A 24,158-nucleotide genomic window follows, 5' to 3' on the forward strand; every position below is an offset into this window, starting at 1 on the left:
AATTTGAAAAATGGTGCATAATCAACCATTCTACACAGCCGCTCGAAAAGAAAAGTTTAATTATGACGAAGATGATACCAGGCAAGTAGTCTGCGTGGTACGCATCAAGTAGCTGCAAGCTCCCATTCCATAGATGGTGAGTTTGAACTCCATCGTCGCGAACCCTGAAGATGTTTTAGCATGGACGTGTTTTTGTGCTGGGGGTCTATCATTATTTAGCGGAGACACCGTGGTAAGCAGGCAACCAGTTGTTCATGATCTATCTATACTAAGTGTTCATCATCTTCTTCTTCACGTTCTTACCGTATGCCAGAACTCTTCCTTCTGTATATGGCAGGTACAAATGTTTCCCCCCGTTTTAAACGAGTTTCCTCTGTCTTTTATCGGTGTTTCATGTAGGTCACAGCAAAGTCTCTTACACACGGTGTCACAGAAGGCAGAAGAAGTTGTCTCAATACTTATCTTGCGAATATTTATGGTTACAAATTTGTGTGCAAAATTAGCGACCATTTCGTAGGACGTAGATCTTACTAGTTGGGGCTATATTGTCACATGGCACAGGAATTTTGTGTTTCTGGATCAGCTGACATATTGTAGATCATGTTGCTAGATATTTCTTTCCATTTATCGAAACTTATTTTATCCCCTGTGCGTGGAGTGAAAGGAGGCTACTAAAAGAGGAACAACCAAATAATCTGTATTCGCCCTCTCGTCTTCTAAGCCCATAAATATGCCCACGATTCTATGATTTTCGTGTAGCGGAGAAATGTACATATCTATTGTTATATATAAAATTGGATGTTGGTATATTGGACGTTAATAGACTCAAAAACTACTGGACCGATTTCGCTGAACTTTTCACAATGTGTTTTTATTACATCTGAAAGGGATTATAAAGTGGTTTGGACGAAATCGGTAAAGTAGTTTTATTATTATGAGTAATTTTATGTAATTCTATTAAATTGCAAAGCCGCACCAAGATTGGATCGACTTGATGGACAGATTGTCGCTAGGCGACAGCAGATTACGCTATATCATGATAGTCCGGTAAGAAATGCTGTGTACATTTCTGTTTTGTACAACGCGACGAAGTCGTATTCTCAGTACATTTTCAGAACTACGTTCTAAATTGATTTACGATCAGATATCTTCATGCAAGCGGGCCCTAATAAGTGGGTACAGGATAGGGATCTACACTAAGATGGCCTTCAATTGAACCGCAGTGGCACATCTAAGTTAGGAAGTTCGTTTAAAAGGGTTATAGGGAGGTACATTCAGGGAAACAGGTTGGACTAGGGAGCGGTGATAAAGGTACGGGAATCTGGACGTCCGCAAAAATGGCTCCCAAATCAGTTATGAAACTCCATTCTAAGAGTAATCACCTCGGTAGGGCCTATGTTCCTAGAAGGCCATGACGAGTGCACATCTTGCACTCCTCGAAGAACGTATTGTTATGTACGGGTCGGTGTGTGTGAGCAATTGAATGTAGTATTAGCACCGTAAGTAGAATCAAGTGTTTGATAAGTGTAACTGCAGTTTATAACTGTACCATAACTATTGCTTCTTCTGTCTGCAAGTAGTTTGATCTTAGAAACGAAATTCATCAATGAGTGGTTTTCTATTCAAGATGCAAGAACAGATCATTGTGAACGTAATATTACCTGTGTTGTTACGATAAATCATAAGAAAATACACAAAAGACTAACCTAATACATTTACATAAGCTGTATTACGCTTCTTATAACGCAATGAAACATAATTCTACAACATAACCTCTGTGAATAGCTTACGTTCATGTAATACACATGTCTGATTACTGGGATATAGAAGGTTATTCAGCTAAGTTCTCCATCTCAAATAACATATGGACCATTCAAGTTAGAATGGCGTCAATATCCTCTGAGATAATGCTATTAACTTAGTTTTTAAATGGAACTACACTGTTTTCTACACCTAGCCAGGTCAGTCCCACCATTGAAGTATTATCCAACGGGCAAAGTTATTTCGTTTTTAATTTCTTTTGCAATGTTGCAACGTCCACTTTTCTGAAATCCGATTACATTTGAACTACACATGTGTATAGCGAGTTCTGTTTTGTACAACGCGACGAAGTCGTATTCTCAGTTCATTTTCAGAACTACGTTCTAAATTGATCTACGGTCAGATATCTTTACACAACCGGGCCCTAATAGGTGGGTAGAGGATAGGGATCTGCACTAAGATGGCCTTCAATTGAACCGCAGTGGTACATCCAAGTTAGGAAGTTCGTTTAAAAGGGTTATAGGGAGGTACATTCAGGGAAACAGGTTGGACTAGGGAGCGGTGATAAAGGTACGGGGATCTGGACGTCAAGTAGGGGTGACATTAAAATGTTAGTACTGAACTGAAGAAGCATTGTAAAGAAAGGAGTAGAATTAAGTAATTTAATAGGTATAAGTAAAATGTCCTCAGAGAACAGAGAACCCAAGTATTAAATTTTACCTACGATAACAAAGACTTTTACTTTTACTTTTACAATAAGGGACAAAAATTGAAAACTATAAAACTAGAAAATCCTCTGGAATTGATAATGTATTTCGGGATATACTTAAGACAATGGGTTGGGATATAGTACCATATCGGAAGACTCACAGGTGTACTGGCAAAAATGAGTGTAATTGGACTAGACAAAAGAGTGACTGAATGGATGGTGTTATTTCTAAGTAATAGAAGTCAGAGAATTGGAGTAGATGAAACATTGTCTGATCCTGTAACCATTAAGAGGGGAAACTTTATGTTTTATTACATATATAAATAATATGAGTAAAGAATTGGAATCAGAGGTAAGGATTTTTAAGGATGATGCTATTCTGCATAGAGTATAAATAAGTTACACGATTGTGAGCAACGCCAAAATGTCCTCAACAATATTCTGAGGTGGACAGTAGGAAATTGTATGATGATAAACGGGGTTAAATGTCAGGTAGTGAGCTTCATAAATAATAAAAGTCTTCTCAGTTTTAATTACTACATTGATGGGGTTAGAGTTCCTTATGGGGACCACTGTAAGTACTTAGGTGTCAATATAAGGGAATATCTTCACTGCGGTAAGCACATGAATGGTTTTGTAAATAAAGTGTACAGATCTCTGCACATGGTTATGAGAGTATTTAGAGGTTGTAGTAAGAATGTGAAGGAGATGGCATATAAGTTCTGTCATGGAGAAAGTTTTGTGCTATCCACTTTGTTGTAACTCGCTTCTAGATGGCGATGCAGCATATCATCAACTTCTATACCGTTCAATAGAACACAAAAATCATATCGACGCCTCAGTCCTCAGTAATAACAAATACGTTTCTGACTATGATTTGTAATTGGTGAGTGAGTTTGAAACGGAATACCATTTCCATTCTGTCGAGTGCTGGACGTCGGTATGAATAACTATTCTTCTTTTGTTTACAGGCGAATGACATCCGTTTCTTCCTTTGTTTACAGGCGAATGAAATTTGTGTCATTCACAACTAAACTATCTTTGAACGCCTCATCTGTCACCAAACATTGAGCACTGGAATTTTTTGAAATGCCACCAAAAAATCAAACATCGGGAAATCAACCAGAAATGCGCGGCAACTGTCATCCAGTAAAACTGCTAAAACATCTGAACAGCGAGACGCACGCCGGGAAACTGAACGGATCAGAGTCTCTACTTCAAGAACTACCGAAACGTCTGAAGAACGAGGCGCACGAGTTGAAAGCATGCGAGTGCGAGCTTCTATTTCAAGAACTGCTGCAACACCCGAAGAGCGAGAGACACGACGGGAAGTTGAACGCTCACAGCAGAGTCGATCAAGAACGAGAATCGATCTCAAGAAAGCGGCGTTCAATTACGACAAAGACTACCATTACCGAATGCATCACGATGTTCTCATTGGTCCAATGACTAATTTGTGCTTTCATTGTCACGCTTTGAAGTTCGAAAAAGAAACGCCTGGCATGTGTTGCTCCAATAACAAAGTCCATTTGCCACCACTGGCTGAGCCACCAGAACCACTTTTAACTTATGTGGCTCGACCTACTCGGGAGTCCAAACATTTTCTATAGCATATTCGGAAATACAACTCATGCTTTCAAATTACATCTTTTGGAGCGACAAATATTGTAAAATATGGGAATTTCATGCCCACATTCAAAGTCTAAGGACAAGTGTATCATCAGATTGGTTCAATTCTTCCGGTATCTGAAGAAGATCCACAGTTTTTACAAATTTATTTCATGGACAATGTGGAGTAAGAGATTGATAGACGATGCGTATTTAGTGTAACAACAGATCGGAAAATTATTTCTGAATTACGAGAATTATTCCACGAGCACAACTGTTTGGTCCGAGGTTTCAAATCCGCATTGGAGAACGTAAGAGCGGATGACTTCAAAGTCATTATCAGGGCAGACAAAACGCCATTGAATGAGCATGAAAGACGCTTTAATGCTCCAACAGCCTCTGAAGTAGCAGCTGTAATTGTTGGAACAGAGATTACCCGGCGAGATATTGTTATCAGCAGACGACATCAAACCAAACAACGTGTTGCTGAAACACACCGATCGTATGATGCACTTCAGTATCCAATACTATTTCCGCGAGGAGAAGACGGGTATCATCTCGAATTGTACCAAACTCATCCTCTTACAGGTGCTGCGACAACGAAAAGAGTCAGTTGTTCGGATTTTTATGCATATCGTATCATGAATCGAGACCAACCATCTAACCACATCCTGAAGTGTCGTCAACTTTTCCAACAATTCATCGTAGATATGTACGCTGAAGTCGAAAGCGAACGACTCAGTTACATTCGTTACAATCAATCGAAGCTTCGAGTCGAAGAGTATATTCATCTGCGAGATGCAATTTCGAATGATGGAACAGTTACTAACATTGGACAAATGGTTATACTTCCGGCTTCGTATACTGGAAGTCCAAGACACATGCAAGAATATGCTCAGGATGCTCTGACATATGTTCGCAAATACGGACGTCCAGAACTTTTCATCACTTTTACATGCAATCCATCTTGGACAGAAATCAAAGATTGACTTCTGCCTGGTCAGCAACCATCCCATCGACATGACCTCACAGCGAGGGTTTTCAAACAAAAACTAATAATTTTTATGGATCTCATCACCAAGAATCATGTATACGGAGAAACTCGCTGCTGGATGTATTCGATTGAATGGCAGAAAAGAGGTCTACCACATGCACATATCTTAATCAGGTTGGTTGAAAAAAAATTTCCAACTCATATTGACGATATAATTACTGCTGAGTTGCCCGATCCAAAAGATCCATAATTATTCAAAATTGTCAAGAAACATATGATTCACGGACCATGTGGACTATACAACCCACATTCACCATGCATGAAAGATGGAAAATGCACCAAAAAGTATCCACGTCAGATGTTCCAAGAAACACAAAGTGGTGGCGATGGTTATCCGCTGTACAGACGACGAAAACCAGATGAAGGAGGACACACAACAACTATCAAAATCAATAACGTTGATTTCGAAATTGATAACCAATGGATTGTGCCCTACTCTCCTATCTTTTCGAAATCATTTAATGCACATATCAACGTGGAGGCCTTCAATTCAGTTAAATCGATCAAATACATATGTAAATATGTGAATAAAGGCAGCGATATGGCAGTTTTCGGACTTGCGAAACCCAGTACACCCATCAATGAAGTCGAACAATTTCAAATGGGACGTTATATTAGCAGTAACGAAGCTGTATGGCGAATTCTTGGTTTCCACGTTCATGAACGCTTTCCTGCTGTCATGCATCTCAGTGTTCACTTACAAAACGGTCAACGAGTTTACTTCACGGAAGAAAATGCATCCCAGAGAGCTGCAGATCCACCACATACAACGTTGACCGCTTTTATTTCAATTGTGTGCAACTGACGAATTCGCAAAAACATTGCTGTATCACGAAGTCCCACACTATTACACTTGGAATCAATCTGCGAAGAAATTTTGCAGAAGAAAACGCGGCGCCAGACATTCTTCGATAGCTGGCATGTTTTCTACTGGCACATTGGGATGAGTATGCACTGTTCATCCGAATAATGGTGAATGCTACTATTTGCGAATGCTGCTTTACGTGGTCAAAGGACCAACATCGTTCGAAACAATCAAAACCATCAATGGTCAAGTGTGTCAGACATACAGAGAAGCATGTTTCAAACTTGGTTTGCTTGAACATGATCAACACTGGGACAACGCATTGACTGAAGCATCTGAATCACGTCATGCCCACCAAATACGAACTCTTTTCGCCATTATTTTAACAACATGTGCGCCTTCTGATCCGAAAGATCTATGGGAAAAACACAAAGAGAATATGAGCGAAGACATACTTTTCCGAGCACGCAGAGAAAACTCCGGCCTGGATCTACAGTATTCGGAAGACATTTTCAATGAAGCACTGATATTACTGGAGGATATGTTCATGTCGATTAATAACACAATGCTCAATCAGCTTGGGCTCTTTTCACCGCAACGTCACAGAAACGATGTTGTCGATATAGACGTACTGCGAGAAAAACAATATGACGTCGATGCGCTGCAAGTTTTTGTTCAGGCACAGAAGATGCTCTTTACAAACGATCAACGACTCGCGTACGACACAGTTATGGAGCATGTAAGAGGTGGAAATTGTGGACTTATATTTCTTGATGCACCAGGAGGCACCGGGAAAACATTTCTACTCAATTTGATACTCACTGAAATTCGAATGAAGTATGAGATTGCTTTGGCTGTGGCATCATCGGGGATTGCAGCGACGCTACTTGATGTAGGACGCACGGCGCATTCGGCTCTCAAGCTGCCATTGAATTTAAATCTAGCTGCATATCCCATTTGCAACATTAGTAAAACGTCTGGAATGGCAACTATATTGAAAACATGACAAATCATTATTTGGGATGAATGTACCATGGACCATAGGAAAGGACTTGAGGCACTTGATCGTACTCTGCGAGATTTTCGAAATAATCAACGTCAAATGGGCGGAGCCCTGATATTGCTCGCCGGTGATTTTCGGCAAACTTTGCCTGTCATTACGAGATCGACACCAGCAGACGAGCTGAATGCATGCCTGAAAAATTCGGCTCTCTAGAGACATGTGAAAAAATTACACTGTCAACCAATATGCCTGTACATTTACTTGGTGATATTTCCGCACAAACCTTCGCCAAGCAACTTTTGGATATGGGCGACGGTAAACTTCCGGTTCTTCCTGAAACACAGGAGATATCGTTCCCACTGAACTTCTGTCAACTTCAGTCATCAATTGAAGATCTTGAAAATAACGTTTTTCCAAACATCGCGAACAACTACAGGAATCAGGATGGCTATGCGAGCGAGCTATCTTAGCTCCAAAGAATGATGACGTCAATCGAATCAATAATAAGATTCAATTGAAAATTCCTGGTGCGGTTACGAAATATAAATCTATTGACACAGTTACAGAAGAGGATCAAGCTGTTAATTACCCAGTAGAATTTCTCAATTCATTGTAGCCTGCTGGAATTCCACCGCACACATTGACGTTGAAACTTGGCTCACCTATACTCCTCCTTCGAAATATTAACACGCCAAAGTTGTGCAACGGAACCAGACTTTCCGTGAAGAAACTTATGCCGAATGTGAATGAAGAAACAATAATTAACGGCAAATATAAAGGAGAAGATGTGCTGATTCCGCGCATCCCAATGATTCCAACTGATTTGCCCTTCGCATTCAAACGACTACAGTTTCCTGTGCGTTTTGCATTCGCGATGACAATAAACAAAGCTCAAGGGCAGTCACTGCGTGTTGCCGGATTAAATTTGGAAAATCCGTGTTTTTCGCATGGTCAACTATATGTTGCTAGTTCCAGAGTAGGAACTCCAAAAGCTCTTTACATCTATACACCAAATAAGAAAACCAAAAATATTGTTTATCCACTCGCATTACGCTAAATGTTAGCATTAGTTTAAATGATATCAAGTTGGTTCAATTATACTGCATGGCGAATGGAATAGTAAAAAAAAAATGTTCATTCGCGTGAATTATTAATTTTAAAATGTACATAGTTCATCATGAATTTCTATCAATGAATTATAGATTCTAGATTACATACAGATCATCCATTTTGATATATGCTAAGGTAAATAAATGTACATAGCCAGGACAACGTCTGCGGGTTTTGCTAGTACTATATATTTTTCTATCGTTTCCCATTTTCACGCCAGGCAAATGCTGAGCTGAGTTAGTGCGAAGTTAAACAATTACCAAAAATTGAAAGAAAGGACGATTAATGTATTTAGAACTACAACAATCTTTTTTACAAAAAAAAATGCTATTTGTTCGGGGAGTCGACCTATGAAGATCTTTTCCCCCTAATTGCATCATATGTGAGGAACCTAAAGGAACGTTAAGGACGACACAACACCCAGTCCTCAGGCCAGGGATATTAAAAATGTACAATTAAAAATCCCCTGATCCGGCCGGGAATCGAACTTCGGGACTCGACGAGCTATGTATAGACGCTGGCCACTCAGAAATCGAGCCACACAGTTGGAGTGAACTCCCTGAATAAAACTCTGCTATTAGGCTTCGTAAGTGATGTTACATGTGTAAACAGGGGATCGTGGATTAGTGGACTCAGCTATTAATTCCTTGGCGTTACATGTCGCACTAGAGGCTTCTCCGCACTATTATTCTGATTCTTTTAGCACATTCTAGCCTTGATTTCGTTCATGAATTCCCATTCTCTTCGATATAGTACCTCGTTCCTCTAAGTTCCTTGTTTCCTCAGATCGCCCTATAAACATGAATCTGTCGTAGTGTCCAGGTTTTCTCTTCTTATTCTTATTCTGCTTCTGCTTCTTCTTATTCTTGTTTCCTGTTGTTTAAGTTTCGCTTATTTGTTTACTTAATTTTCTTTTTATAATTGGCTATATGTCGCACCGACACAAATAGGTCCAATGGCGACCGCGATGGGATAGGAAAGAGCTAGGAGCGGGAAGGAAGCGGCCGTGGCCTTCATTAAGGTACAGCCCCAGCATTTGCTCGGTGTGTATTGAATTTGTACTTTTCATGTTGACATTTGTACTTTAAAACAACGCTGTTTACTTGTATTACCTTTTCTGTAGTCCTGTGTTCAATCACAATGAATTTTCTATTATTGATTGATTTACTGAGTTTCTATCGAAAATAATCCCTGTCAACACACAATAATAAAAAGTGCTAAATAATGTGAAATGTTTTTCAGTAATAACAGGACAAATCCTATACCAGCAATTCATCACTGAAGTATTAGGTTAAGTTCTCCACATATCTCGTACTTCAAAAATCCAGCTGTGAAATTTATTTTTCGCTTTCCTGAAATCAAAGTTATTGTGGTATTGCTTTCCTTCTTCCCAGATATACATTTACATATACATGGTATTTTTGAAGCACCGTTCTCTTCCACAAGTCCTGCTATCCTTTGGTATATGGAACGATATTTTCTGTGTTCACATCTCATTTGTAAACATGTCTGGTTAAGAACTTTCTCAAGCTTACAAGCTCCAAAGAATATCTTGAATTACATAATAATTCATAGCGGAATATGTACAGTATAAATTAATGAAATAGACTGGTAACTTGAGAAGTGCGCTACTACGGAACGATGCTAGGGGAGGATCGTAGAATTAGCTGAATACACTCTTGCGTTGTGAAGCTTCATCTGTTTCTCTTCCATAGAGCTATCTGCATGATATACTTCACATTATATTTACCGAAGTCTGTAAAACAACGTCCGTGGTGTGCACTTATTGTATTTTCACGAAAGAAAGATTATTTTTTTACTGAAATTAATTGGCTTATGGCTTTTAGTGACGGGAGTGTCCGAGGAGAAGTTCGGCTCGCCAGGTGCAGGTCTTTTGATTTGACACCCGTAGGCGACCTACGCGTCATGATGAGGATATAATGATGATGATGACGACACATACACCCAGCCCCCGTGCCAGGTAAATTAACCAATTATGGTTAAAATTCCCGACCCTACCGGGAATCGAAGCCGGGACTCCTGTGACCAAAGGCCAACACGCTAACCATTTAGCCATGGACCTTTTTACGGTTAACGTAGCACTGATTCAGATGTTATGGCGACGATAGGGTAGGAAGGGGTTAAGACTCGGAAGGAAGTAACTGTGGCTATAATTAAGGTTCAGCCCCTCAATTTTTGCCTGATGTAAAATGGGAAACTACAAAAAACCATCTCCAGGGCTGCCGGCACTGGGGCTCGAACCTCCCGAGTTCAAGCTAAGTTACGTACCATCAAACCGCGTAGTCAACTCGCTCGGTGGAAGGAAACTTTTATATCTGTACTTCGGCTAAGCCAGAATATTAGTTTGACTTTAGGCCTGTGAGTAAATTCAGTTTCCTTATTTATTGCCCCTGAACGAGCCGTAAATTAAATGATATTCTTATAAAGGCTTAGGTTTACTGTGCGAAGTTGTAAAGGCATGTTTGGTTCATCCAGAAGGACGTGAATTCGGATTCCCGTCAAGAAGCCGGTAAATTTGAAAACGAGATTCCAACTTCCTGCGAGACAAATGGCCGTGAGGTTCACTTGGCCTATACCAGGTTAATTTCTGAGGGCAAAGGTGGCCGGGTTGCGAATAGTTGATGAAGCCTTTACCTTCCACTCTACTAAGTCATTTGCGGCGTTTTCATAGATTCCTTGCTTAAGAATCATTTTCCTGAAATTAGTGCTGGGTTGACCAGGAAGATTTTTTCCAATCACGTACGTAATTTCTTTTTATAACCAAAGCCTAACGTAAAAACGTGCACTTTTCAGCCCCCCCCCCCCACCTCCTATACCCGCCCGCTGTCTGCCTGTTTCCCCGACATCGCATGTCCCCGTAGCCTTATCTCCGTAAACATCTGTTTGTCTATAATCACTCTGTTCTCTGACAACCGCTCCTCCTACAATATTATCTGTCCAGGTGTTCGTGATATCATGGCGTCTGGAACCATAGCCAGCCTCCGTGGCCTGCTGGGGCTCAAGAGCCGGCCCTCCATTGTATCTCAGAGGTCCCGAGATGACAGCCTGGAGCCTGTGCCCACAGTGGGGTTCCGCGTCTCCTTCCAGTGTAAGAGCCGTCGCCTGCAGGTGACTGTCATCGGTGCGAGACATCTGCCAGCTAAGCTGCCGGGGCTTGTGGCAGACAATTATATCGTCAAGGTACGTATGTCCCACCATAACCCTCTCCTCTGCTTCTACTGCCCTTACTCTGAAATAACTAAATGCCGATTCTAAGCATGTTCACTAGGTCTCCCTGTTTCTGTGGTTCCGATATCCGGGATCGTATCATAGGCTACCTTCCTAGATTCCCCTTCACCATGACAGTGGAGTTCGACAGGGGCGTTGTGGCAGGATCTAATAACACAAAATTGTTTTATCTTTTGTTCTTGTCATAACTACTATCACACCCCAACTAGTACAGTAAGATCGCTTCTAGAACTCGCGCTTTATACTCCCAAGGGCAAGTTAGTAACTGGGAAAATCCATGTTTGTGGATGTGACATTCACGAGAGCAAAATTTGTGATAAGTATTAAGAAATGATACCTATTAATTTTCACTCACCTGGAAACAATGCATCTATACTTGCTCAGTAACCTAACTGATTAAATTGTCTTCTACCATCATTTTATGTCTGTCTGTTAGGTCATTAGCCCAGAGGCTGGTTGGATCCTCAAATAGCACCATCAAAGGTTATGCGGTTATAAGGAAACCCCAAAAACCAATGGTGGCACCAAAATGAGGCGTACTAGGCAAGATGAGGAGTGAGGTAGTTTACCATTGCTTTCCTCACTGGGTCAGAAAGTACCATTGCAGCACGACTGACCCTATGAGCAGCACAGTTCATAACACTCAGATGCACTAGTCATGCTCTGAATGTCATTACTCAGCACTACCCATACCCCAGCAACTTCCATATTGTCACAGCCATGGGATGGTGACTGGGACTTCGGTGAAAGTTACACTTTACTCTGGCCTGTGCCAAGAGATGGATGCAAAAGTACTGTATCCATCAAGAAATGACAGCAGGCAGCAACAGTAAAAAATTAAACATGGTTACGGATGTGGCAGGCAAAGGACATCACATTTGTGTCTGTCAAGTTCAATGCCTGATTTCTGTGAATCTTTTCATTTGAAAGAGATTATTATATTTATACACTAGCAAGATACCCGTGCTTCGCTACGGTATTATACTGAAATTTATAATTGAATGCTTATTTAGATATATAATCCGCCGAAATTCGCGATCTGACTCGTTCTCTGCGAGAATCCACCAAAATTCCCGATCTATTATTTTACGGCACGTTTCCTCCCATTTTAAAATCTTTCTTTCCAGCAATCGATTTCGTACTTCCCGGGTTAGGCTCAGGTATTCCTCCATGTCATTTGGGTCCGTAAATCTTTGCCATCTTTTCCTATAATATTTTTAATACGGATATAATCCTTCAGGAGATCCGGCGTGCTGTCATACTGGGTGCCTTGGCGGCACTGAACCCGCGACCGGACTGCATTCTTAGTCATTACCCGTCCAGGAGCCGTTTCCATCGCGGTCCGCAATTTGACGACGGTCCGGAATATTATTATTATTATTATTATTATTATTATTATTATTACTATTATGTGTTGCTGGAATGGCTGATGACAGGGAAAACCGGAGTATCCGGAGAAAAACCTGTCCCGCCTCCGTTTTGTCCAGCACGAATGCCACATGGAGTGACCGGGATTTGAACCACGGAACCCAGCTGTGAGAGGCCGGCGCGCTGCCGCCTGAGCAACGGAGGATCCTTATAAGTACAATAATAACAGTAAAATCAATTGGTCTCACCTCCTTCTACACCCAACCGCCGATAAGTTTATTTACAGCCCCCCCCCCCCCCTGAAAAAGAATTAAAAGGATGCTTGTTTCTTTATGTTTAAGGGAGATTCCAAACACCAATGTTCACGTCTATTACCTTCAGTTTTGAGATATAAGTATCCACATAAAAATAATTTACTTTTTTTCATTTCATTTCACAATAATCTCTCCTCCCCCTAAATGAATTTTCCCGCAAAAAAGTACTTGTTTCTTTAATAGCAAAGGATCTTCTAAATACAAATTATCACGACTCTAACTTCTTCAGTTTTTGATTTATGTGTCCTCATGAAAGGAATTCAACTCCTTTACACTCCCGCCCTCCAAGATGGTTTCCCCACCAAAACGCCTTTTTCTTTGTTTTTAAAGGAGAACCAAATACGAATTTTCACGTCTGTAACAACTTTAGTTTTTATTAGATGTATATATTCTCATACAATTAAAGTCAATTAATTTTTCAATTCTTTCATCCCCTCCCCCCGCTTCATTGGATTTTCCGAGAATACGTGTTTCTTTACTTTTAAAGCAGATTGCAAATATCAAATTTCACGTCTGTAACATCTTCATTTTTAAGATATCAGTAGCCTCTTTAAAAGAATTCAACACCATTTTCAGTCACTTTCACCCCCCCCCCTCCACCCAAGTGGTATTTCCGAAAATTAAAAATACACGTTTCTTTATGTTTAATAGAGATAAAAATACCATTTTTCACTTCTGTAACATGTTAAGTTTTTTAGATATACTGTAAAAATTCTCATTTTAAAATTTCACCCCTTTTGGGTTCCCCTTACGTAGAGTTTCCAAAAACAAATAACCTATATTTCTTTACATTTACAGGAGATTTACACCCACTTTTTACGTCTGTAACATTTTACGATTCCAAGATATTCTGTAGATATAGTCTTTCAAAAAATTCACCCCAATTTGTCACTCCTGTTTAACCGCCATTAATTGGCTTTTCCAAAAACTAAAAAATACGTGTTTCTTTATTTTTAAAGGAAATCCCATATGCGAATTATCAGTTCTGTAATATCTTTCGTTTCTGAGATATGTGTATCCTCATTAAAGGCATTCAACCCATTTTTCACCCTTTTACACCCCTCCTATTAGGACTTACTGGAAACAAAAAATACGTGTTCCTATATTTTTAGAGGAGATTCTAACCACCAATTGTTACATCTGTAAATTTTAAAGTTTGAAGATGTAGACACACTCATTTTAAAAAATTCACCCCCGTTTTCACCCCCCAATATTTGGATTTTCCAAAAACGAAAAAATACCTGTTTCTTTACTTTTAAAGTAGATCCAAAATACCAATTTTCAGGTCTGTAATATCTTCAGGTTCTGAAATATAAGTATCCTCATGAAAGGCATTCAACCCATTATTCACCCTTTTACACCCTTCCTATTGGGATTTTCCGAAAACAAAAGAATACGTGTTTCTTTATTTTTAAAGGAGATTCTAAATACCAATTTTTACATCTATAAACTTTAAAAGTTTTGAGATATAGATACACTCATTTTAAAAAAATCACCCCCTTTTCAACCCCCCCCCCCCAATTAATTGTATTTTCCACAAACAAAAAATACGTGTGTTTATTTATTTTTAAAGGAGATCCCAAACACCAATTTTCAGGTCTGTAATATCTTCAGGTTCTGAAATATAAGTAGACTTATGAAATGTATTCGACCCCTTTTTCAACCTTTTCCACCCTTCCTATTAGGATTTTCCGAAAACAAAATATACGTGTTTCTTTATCTTTAATGGAGATTCTAAATACCTATTTTTACACCTATAACCTTTAAAAGTTTTGAGATATAGATACAGTCATTTTAAAATATTACCCCTTTTTTACCCCCATTAATTGGGTTTTGCAGAAACAAAAAAATACGTGTTTCTTTATTTTTAAAGGAGATCCCAAACACCAATTTTCAGGTCTATAATATCTTCATTTTCTGAGATATAAGTAGCCTCATTAAAGGCATTCAACCCCTTTTTCACCCCTTTTCACACCTCCTATTGCGATTTTCCGAAAACAAAAAAATACGTGTTTCTTTATTTTTAATGAAGATTCTAAATACCAATTTTTACATCTGCAAACTTTAAAAGTTTGGAGATATAGATTCAATAATTTTAAAAATTCACCCCCTTTTCACCCTCCCATTAATTAGATTTTCCAAAAACAAAAAAATACGTGTTTCTTCATTTTTAAAAGAGATCAAAAGTACCAATATTCAGGTCTGTAATATCTTCAGTTTCTTAGATATAACTACCGGTATCCTGATTAAAGGCATTGAACACATTTTCCCCCATTTTCACCCTTTTTCACCACTCCTATTGGGATTTTCTGAAAACAAAAAAATACGTGTTTCCTTATTTTCAAAGAAGATTCTAAATACCAATTTTTACATTTGTAAACTTTTAAAGTTTTGAGATATAGGTGCACTCATTTTAAAACTTCACCCCCCCTTTTCACCCCCTTAGCAAACGAATATCCAAAAATCCTCTCTTAGCGAGCACCTACATCTTAATATGAATGTATCCCCAAAATTTCATTTCATTATGTCCAGTAGTTTTGGCTCGGCGATGATGAATCAGTCAGTCAGTCAGGACAAGCTATTTTATATATATACTAGCAAGATACCCGTGCTTCGCTACGATATTATACTGAAATTTATAATTGAATGCTTATTTAGATACATAATCCGCCGAAATTCGCGATCTGACTCGTTCTCTGCGAGAATCCACCAAAATTCCCGATCTATTATTTTACGGCACGTTTCCTCCCATTTTAAAATCTTTCTTTCCAGCAATCGATTTCGTACTTCCCGGGTTAGGCTCAGGTATTCCTCCATGTCATTTGGGTCCGTAAATCTTTGCCATTTTTTCCTATAATATTTTTAATACGGATATAATCCTTCAGGAGATCCGGCGTGCTGTCATACTGGGTGCCCTGGCGGCACTGAACCCGCGACCGGACTGCATTCTTAGTCATTACCCGTCCAGGAGCCGTTTCCATCGCGGTCCGCAATTTGACGACGGTCCGGAATATTATTATTATTATTATTATTATTATTATTATTACTATTATGTGTTGCTGGAATGGCTGATGACAGGGAAAACCGGAGTATCCGGAGAAAAACCTGTCCCGCCTCCGTTTTGTCCAGCACGAATGCCACATGGAGTGACCGGGATTTGAACCACGGAACCCAGCTGTGAGAGGCCGGCGCGCTGCCGCCTGAGCAACGGAGGATCCTTATAAGTACATTAATAACAGTAAAATCAATTGGTCTCACCTCCTTCTACACCCAACCGCCGATAAGTTTATTTACAGCCACCCCCCCCCCCTGAAAAAGAATTAAAAGGATGCTTGTTTCTTTATGTTTAAGGGAGATTCCAAACACCAATGTTCACGTCTATTACCTTCAGTTTTGAGATATAAGTATCCACATAAAAATAATTTACTTTTTTTCATTTCATTTCACAATAATCTCTCCTCCCCCTAAATGAATTTTCCCGCAAAAAAGTACTTGTTTCTTTAATAGCAAAGGATCTTCTAAATACAAATTATCACGACTCTAACTTCTTCAGTTTTTGATTTATGTGTCCTCATGAAAGGAATTCAACTCCTTTACACTCCCGCCCTCCAAGATGGTTTCCCCACCAAAACGCCTTTTTCTTTGTTTTTAAAGGAGAACCAAATACGAATTTTCACGTCTGTAACAACTTTAGTTTTTATTAGATGTATATATTCTCATACAATTAAAGTCAATTAATTTTTCAATTCTTTCATCCCCTCCCCCCGCTTCATTGGATTTTCCGAGAATACGTGTTTCTTTACTTTTAAAGCAGATTGCAAATATCAAATTTCACGTCTGTAACATCTTCATTTTTAAGATATCAGTAGCCTCTTTAAAAGAATTCAACACCATTTTCAGTCACTTTCACCCCCCCCCCTCCACCCAAGTGGTATTTCCGAAAATTAAAAATACACGTTTCTTTATGTTTAATAGAGATAAAAATACCATTTTTCACTTCTGTAACATGTTAAGTTTTTTAGATATACTGTAAAAATTCTCATTTTAAAATTTCACCCCTTTTGGGTTCCCCTTAAGTAGAGTTTCCAAAAACAAATAACCTATATTTCTTTACATTTACAGGAGATTTACACCCACTTTTTACGTCTGTAACATTTTACGATTCCAAGATATTCTGTAGATATAGTCTTTCAAAAAATTCACCCCAATTTGTCACTCCTGTTTAACCGCCATTAATTGGCTTTTCCAAAAACTAAAAAATACGTGTTTCTTTATTTTTAAAGGAAATCCCATATGCGAATTATCAGTTCTGTAATATCTTTCGTTTCTGAGATATGTGTATCCTCATTAAAGGCATTCAACCCATTTTTCACCCTTTTACACCCCTCCTATTAGGACTTACTGGAAACAAAAAATACGTGTTCCTATATTTTTAGAGGAGATTCTAACCACCAATTGTTACATCTGTAAATTTTAAAGTTTGAAGATGTAGACACACTCATTTTAAAAAATTCACCCCCGTTTTCACCCCCCAATATTTGGATTTTCCAAAAACGAAAAAATACCTGTTTCTTTACTTTTAAAGTAGATCCAAAATACCAATTTTCAGGTCTGTAATATCTTCAGGTTCTGAAATATAAGTATCCTCATGAAAGGCATTCAACCCATTATTCACCCTTTTACACCCTTCCTATTGGGATTTTCCGAAAACAAAAGAATACGTGTTTCTTTATTTTTAAAGGAGATTCTAAATACCAATTTTTACATCTATAAACTTTAAAAGTTTTGAGATATAGATACACTCATTTTAAAAAAATCACCCCCTTTTCAACCCCCCCCCAATTAATTGTATTTTCCACAAACAAAAAATACGTGTGTTTATTTATTTTTAAAGGAGATCCCAAACACCAATTTTCAGGTCTGTAATATCTTCAGGTTCTGAAATATAAGTAGACTTATGAAATGTATTCGACCCCTTTTTCAACCTTTTCCACCCTTCCTATTAGGATTTTCCGAAAACAAAATATACGTGTTTCTTTATCTTTAATGGAGATTCTAAATACCTATTTTTACACCTATAACCTTTAAAAGTTTTGAGATATAGATACAGTCATTTTAAAATATTACCCCTTTTTTACCCCCCTTAATTGGGTTTTGCAGAAACAAAAAAATACGTGTTTCTTTATTTTTAAAGGAGATCCCAAACACCAATTTTCAGGTCTATAATATCTTCAGTTTCTGAGATATAAGTAGCCTCATTAAAGGCATTCAACCCCTTTTTCACCCCTTTTCACACCTCCTATTGCGATTTTCCGAAAACAAAAAAATACGTGTTTCTTTATTTTTAATGAAGATTCTAAATACCAATTTTTACATCTGCAAACTTTAAAAGTTTGGAGATATAGATTCAATAATTTTAAAAATTCACCCCCTTTTCACCCTCCCATTAATTAGATTTTCCAAAAACAAAAAAATACGTGTTTCTTCATTTTTAAAAGAGATCAAAAGTACCAATATTCAGGTCTGTAATATCTTCAGTTTCTTAGATATAACTACCGGTATCCTGATTAAAGGCATTGAACACATTTTCCCCCATTTTCACCCTTTTTCACCACTCCTATTGGGATTTTCTGAAAACAAAAAAATACGTGTTTCCTTATTTTCAAAGAAGATTCTAAATACCAATTTTTACATTTGTAAACTTTTAAAGTTTTGAGATATAGGTGCACTCATTTTAAAACTTCACCCCCCCTTTTCACCCCCTTAGCAAACGAATATCCAAAAATCCTCTCTTAGCGAGCACCTACATCTTAATATGAATGTATCCCCAAAATTTCATTTCATTATGTCCAGTAGTTTTGGCTCGGCGATGATGAATCAGTCAGTCAGTCAGGACAAGCTATTTTATACATATACTAGCAAGATACCCGTGCTTCGCTACGGTATTATACTGAAATTTATAATTGAATGCTTATTTAGATACATAATCCGCCGAAATTCGCGATCTGACTCGTTCTCTGCGAGAATCCACCAAAATTCCCGATCTATTATTTTACGGCACGTTTCCTCCCATTTTAAAATCTTTCTTTCCAGCAATCGATTTCGTACTTCCCGGGTTAGGCTCAGGTATTCCTCCATGTCATTTGGGTCCGTAAATCTTTGCCATCTTTTCCTATAATATTTTTAATACGGATATAATCCTTCAGGAGATCCGGCGTGCTGTCATACTGGGTGCCTTGGCGGCACTGAACCCGCGACCGGACTGCATTCTTAGTCATTACCCGTCCAGGAGCCGTTTCCATCGCGGTCCGCAATTTGACGACGGTCCGGAATATTATTATTATTATTATTATTATTATTATTACTATTATGTGTTGCTGGAATGGCTGATGACAGGGAAAACCGGAGTATCCGGAGAAAAACCTGTCCCGCCTCCGTTTTGTCCAGCACGAATGCCACATGGAGTGACCGGGATTTGAACCACGGAACCCAGCTGTGAGAGGCCGGCGCGCTGCCGCCTGAGCAACGGAGGATCCTTATAAGTACATTAATAACAGTAAAATCAATTGGTCTCACCTCCTTCTACACCCAACCGCCGATAAGTTTATTTACAGCCACCCCCCCCCCTGAAAAAGAATTAAAAGGATGCTTGTTTCTTTATGTTTAAGGGAGATTCCAAACACCAATGTTCACGTCTATTACCTTCAGTTTTGAAATATAAGTATCCACATAAAAATAATTTACTTTTTTTCATTTCATTTCACAATAATCTCTCCTCCCCCTAAATGAATTTTCCCGCAAAAAAGTACTTGTTTCTTTAATAGCAAAGGATCTTCTAAATACAAATTATCACGACTCTAACTTCTTCAGTTTTTGATTTATGTGTCCTCATGAAAGGAATTCAACTCCTTTACACTCCCGCCCTCCAAGATGGTTTCCCCACCAAAACGCCTTTTTCTTTGTTTTTAAAGGAGAACCAAATACGAATTTTCACGTCTGTAACAACTTTAGTATTAGATTTATGTATTCTCATACAATTAAGTCAACTAATGTTTCAATTCTTCCCCCCCCCCCCCCCCTTCATTGGATTTTCCGAGAATACGTGTTTCTTTACTTTTAAAGCAGATTGCAAATATCAAATTTCACGTCTGTAACATCTTCATTTTTGAGATATCAGTAGCCTAATTAAAAGAATTCATCACCATTTTCAGTCACTCTTACCCCCCTCCCCCGCCCTCCACCCAAGTGGTATTTCCGAAAACTAAAAATACACTTTTCTTTATGTTTAATAGAGATAAAAAAATGCCATTTTTCACTTCTGTAACATGTTAAGTTTTTTAGATATCCGTAAAAATTCTCATTTTAAAATTTCACCCCTTTTGGGTTCCCCTTACGTAGAGTTTCCAAAAACAAATAACCTATATTTCTTTACATTTACAGGAGATTTACACCCACTTTTTACGTCTGTAACATTTTACAATTCCAAGATATTCTGTAGATATAGTCTTTCAAAAAATTCACCCCAATTTGTCACTCCTGTTTAACCGCCATTAATTGGCTTTTCCAAAAACTAAAAAATACGTGTTTCTTTATTTTTAAAGGAAATCCCATATGCGAATTATCAGTTCTGTAATATCTTTCGTTTCTGAGATATGTGTATCCTCATTAAAGGCATTCAACCCATTTTTCACCCTTTTACACCCCTCCTATTAGGACTTACTGGAAACAAAAAATACGTGTTCCTATATTTTTAGAGGAGATTCTAACCACCAATTGTTACATCTGTAAATTTTAAAGTTTGAAGATGTAGACACACTCATTTTAAAAAATTCACCCCCGTTTTCACCCCCCAATATTTGGATTTTCCAAAAACGAAAAAATACCTGTTTCTTTACTTTTAAAGTAGATCCAAAATACCAATTTTCAGGTCTGTAATATCTTCAGGTTCTGAAATATAAGTATCCTCATGAAAGGCATTCAACCCATTATTCACCCTTTTACACCCTTCCTATTGGGATTTTCCGAAAACAAAAGAATACGTGTTTCTTTATTTTTAAAGGAGATTCTAAATACCAATTTTTACATCTATAAACTTTAAAAGTTTTGAGATATAGATACACTCATTTTAAAAAAATCACCCCCTTTTCAACCCCCCCCCCAATTAATTGTATTTTCCACAAACAAAAAATACGTGTGTTTATTTATTTTTAAAGGAGATCCCAAACACCAATTTTCAGGTCTGTAATATCTTCAGGTTCTGAAATATAAGTAGACTTATGAAATGTATTCGACCCCTTTTTCAACCTTTTCCACCCTTCCTATTAGGATTTTCCGAAAACAAAATATACGTGTTTCTTTATCTTTAATGGAGATTCTAAATACCTATTTTTACACCTATAACCTTTAAAAGTTTTGAGATATAGATACAGTCATTTTAAAATATTACCCCTTTTTTACCCCCCTTAATTGGGTTTTGCAGAAACAAAAAAATACGTGTTTCTTTATTTTTAAAGGAGATCCCAAACACCAATTTTCAGGTCTATAATATCTTCAGTTTCTGAGATATAAGTAGCCTCATTAAAGGCATTCAACCCCTTTTTCACCCCTTTTCACACCTCCTATTGCGATTTTCCGAAAACAAAATAATACGTGTTTCTTTATTTTTAATGAAGATTCTAAATACCAATTTTTACATCTGAAAACTTTAAAAGTTTGGAGATATAGATTCACTAATTTTAAAAATTCACCCCCTTTTCACCCTCCCATTAATTAGATTTTCCAAAAACAAAAAAATACGTGTTTCTTCATTTTTAAAAGAGATCAAAAGTACCAATATTCAGGTCTGTAATATCTTCAGTTTCTTAGATATAACTACCGGTATCCTGATTAAAGGCATTGAACACATTTTCCCCCATTTTCACCCTTTTTCACCAGTCCTATTGGGATTTTCTGAAAACAAAAAAATACGTGTTTCCTTATTTTCAAAGAAGATTCTAAATACCAATTTTTACATTTGTAAACTTTTAAAGTTTTGAGATATAGGTGCACTCATTTTAAAACTTCACCCCCCCTTTTCACCCCCTTAGCAAACGAATATCCAAAAATCCTCTCTTAGCGAGCACCTACATCTTAATATGAATGTATCCCCAAAATTTCATTTCATTATGTCCAGTAGTTTTGGCTCAGCGATGATGAATCAGTCAGTCAGTCAGGACAAGCTATTTTATATATATATAGATAGATGTACCCAAGGTTTTACCTGTTTTGATATCAGTAGTAGTTAGTATGTAGTGAATAAATAATGTGAATTATTAATTTTACAATCAATGGTTACAGGTGTGGCAGGGTGTTACGTGTGTGACATATACCTTAATTACACGCTACTTTCTAGTTAATGTAAGTTTATATTCAATATATTCTCAAAATCAATGTTAGAAAGGGTCCTTTCACTACATTTTATTTGAATGCCGTGTGTTGTCTGCTCTTTTGAACTCTTGGTTGAGGATATTTAATCAGAATACAGTATATTCAAACTTTTCTAGCCCTATTCAGGGAATTTAATTGCAATAAAACGTTTTCCCTATCCATGAGAAGTCTGCCAAACTGTTAATGTTTTTTAATGTTCTCAAAAATGTTCTTTTGGAACAGCACATATTTTTTCCAGTGGGACAGCACTAAATCAATGGAACCACCTACGGACCTGTTCCAAACCCAGATTAAGTTCCACCTAAACATGATGAGGTACAAAATTTCATATTCCATCTGAAAAACAACAAAGCATCAGGAGAAGATGATGTAATCGCCGAGATTTTCAAGATTCGAGGTGAACTCCTTATTGACCGACCACAAGCCATCGCTGCAAATATATGGGAGAGTGGAGTCATATCTGCAGACTAGAAAACTGCTTTGATCCACCCACTGCACAAAAAGGACGACAAGACGGATCCAAATAATTACCGAGGCATCTCACTTCTGCCAGTTACATACAATGTGCTTTCACGCGTCCTCCTTACTAGATTGGAACACCAGACAGAACACAAGATCGGTGAATACCAGGCGGGCTTCCGACCGTATCGGTCGTGCGTGTAACAGATCTGGAACCTGAAGATGATTCTCCAACATCGCCAGTCAAACCGTACAGTAATAATTCTCGTAGATTTTAAAAAAGCATACGATTCTGTTGATCGTGACACCCTGTTTAATGTACTCCGCGATTATGTCGTTGACAACAAAATAACCGCGTTAATTTAACAAACATTGACAGACGCAACCTCTAAAGTGGAATTCATGGGTGAAATCTTTGAACCTTTTGAAATTAGAATAGGCGTTACACAAGGTGATGGGCTGTCCCCACTCCTGTTCAACCTAGTACTAGACAAGGTCATTAGAACGTGGGAGAAAGAAGTACCTGTAATCCATATTGGAACAAAATCTAAAGGGATCAACATAAAATACCTTGCTTTCGCTGACGAGCTAGCAATAATATTACTCGAACTCCTGAGGAAGCCAGACATACCATCGAGAAGCTTCATGAGATTGCTGTCAAAACTGGCCTCCACATCTCTTACGAAAAAACACAGTACAAGGACTCCAAGAACTCAAACCTGGTGCCGCTCGTGACTCAGTATGGCAGCGTCACACAAGTAAAACAGTTTAAGTACTTAGGCGAAGTTATCGGGAGCACTGGCAACGAAAGAGAAGCCAACAAAAACCGCGCTGAAAAATTACGTAAAGCCTATGCACTCACCTGGAACGTATACAACAAGGAATCAGTTTCCACCAAGGCCGAACTCCGACACTACAACACTGTTGTTCTCCCAGAGGCACTCTACGCAATCGAAACATCATCATTAAATATCAACATTAGAGACACCGAGAAAATGGAACGACAGATACAGAGGAAAATATTCGGACCCAAGTTTGAAGATGGCATTTGGATGCGAAAAAGCTCGGAGGAACTCTATTCATTGACTGAACGATTAACTTCATTTGCACGCAAAAGACGTATGAAATTCTACGGACATTTAGCACGAATGGATGACTCACGATTAACCAGGAAAATCGTTTTCGTTATCAATGGAACACGACAAACCAAAGTGCGCTGGCTAGTAGACACCCAAAAAGATCTGGCAGAAGTCGACATTGACCCACTGAAAACTAAAAGGACTTCATACAGA

General features: G+C 38.2%; 1 protein-coding gene across 1 annotated transcript in view; it reads left to right on the forward strand.

Annotated features, from left to right (window-relative positions):
- LOC136867040 (uncharacterized) overlaps positions 1-24,158 on the forward strand; it is a 121,912-nt gene that overhangs the window by 62,556 nt on the left and 35,198 nt on the right. Inside the window, exon 2 of the mRNA XM_067144144.2 lies at positions 11,013-11,251. Within this exon, the coding sequence (XP_067000245.2) occupies positions 11,027-11,251 (225 nt within the window). The 5' untranslated portion in view covers positions 11,013-11,026. The remainder of the gene's footprint in view (positions 1-11,012; positions 11,252-24,158) is intronic.

This window comes from Anabrus simplex, chromosome 1 (genome assembly GCF_040414725.1).
Source record: "Anabrus simplex isolate iqAnaSimp1 chromosome 1, ASM4041472v1, whole genome shotgun sequence".
NCBI classification, from domain to species: Eukaryota; Metazoa; Arthropoda; class Insecta; order Orthoptera; family Tettigoniidae; genus Anabrus; species Anabrus simplex.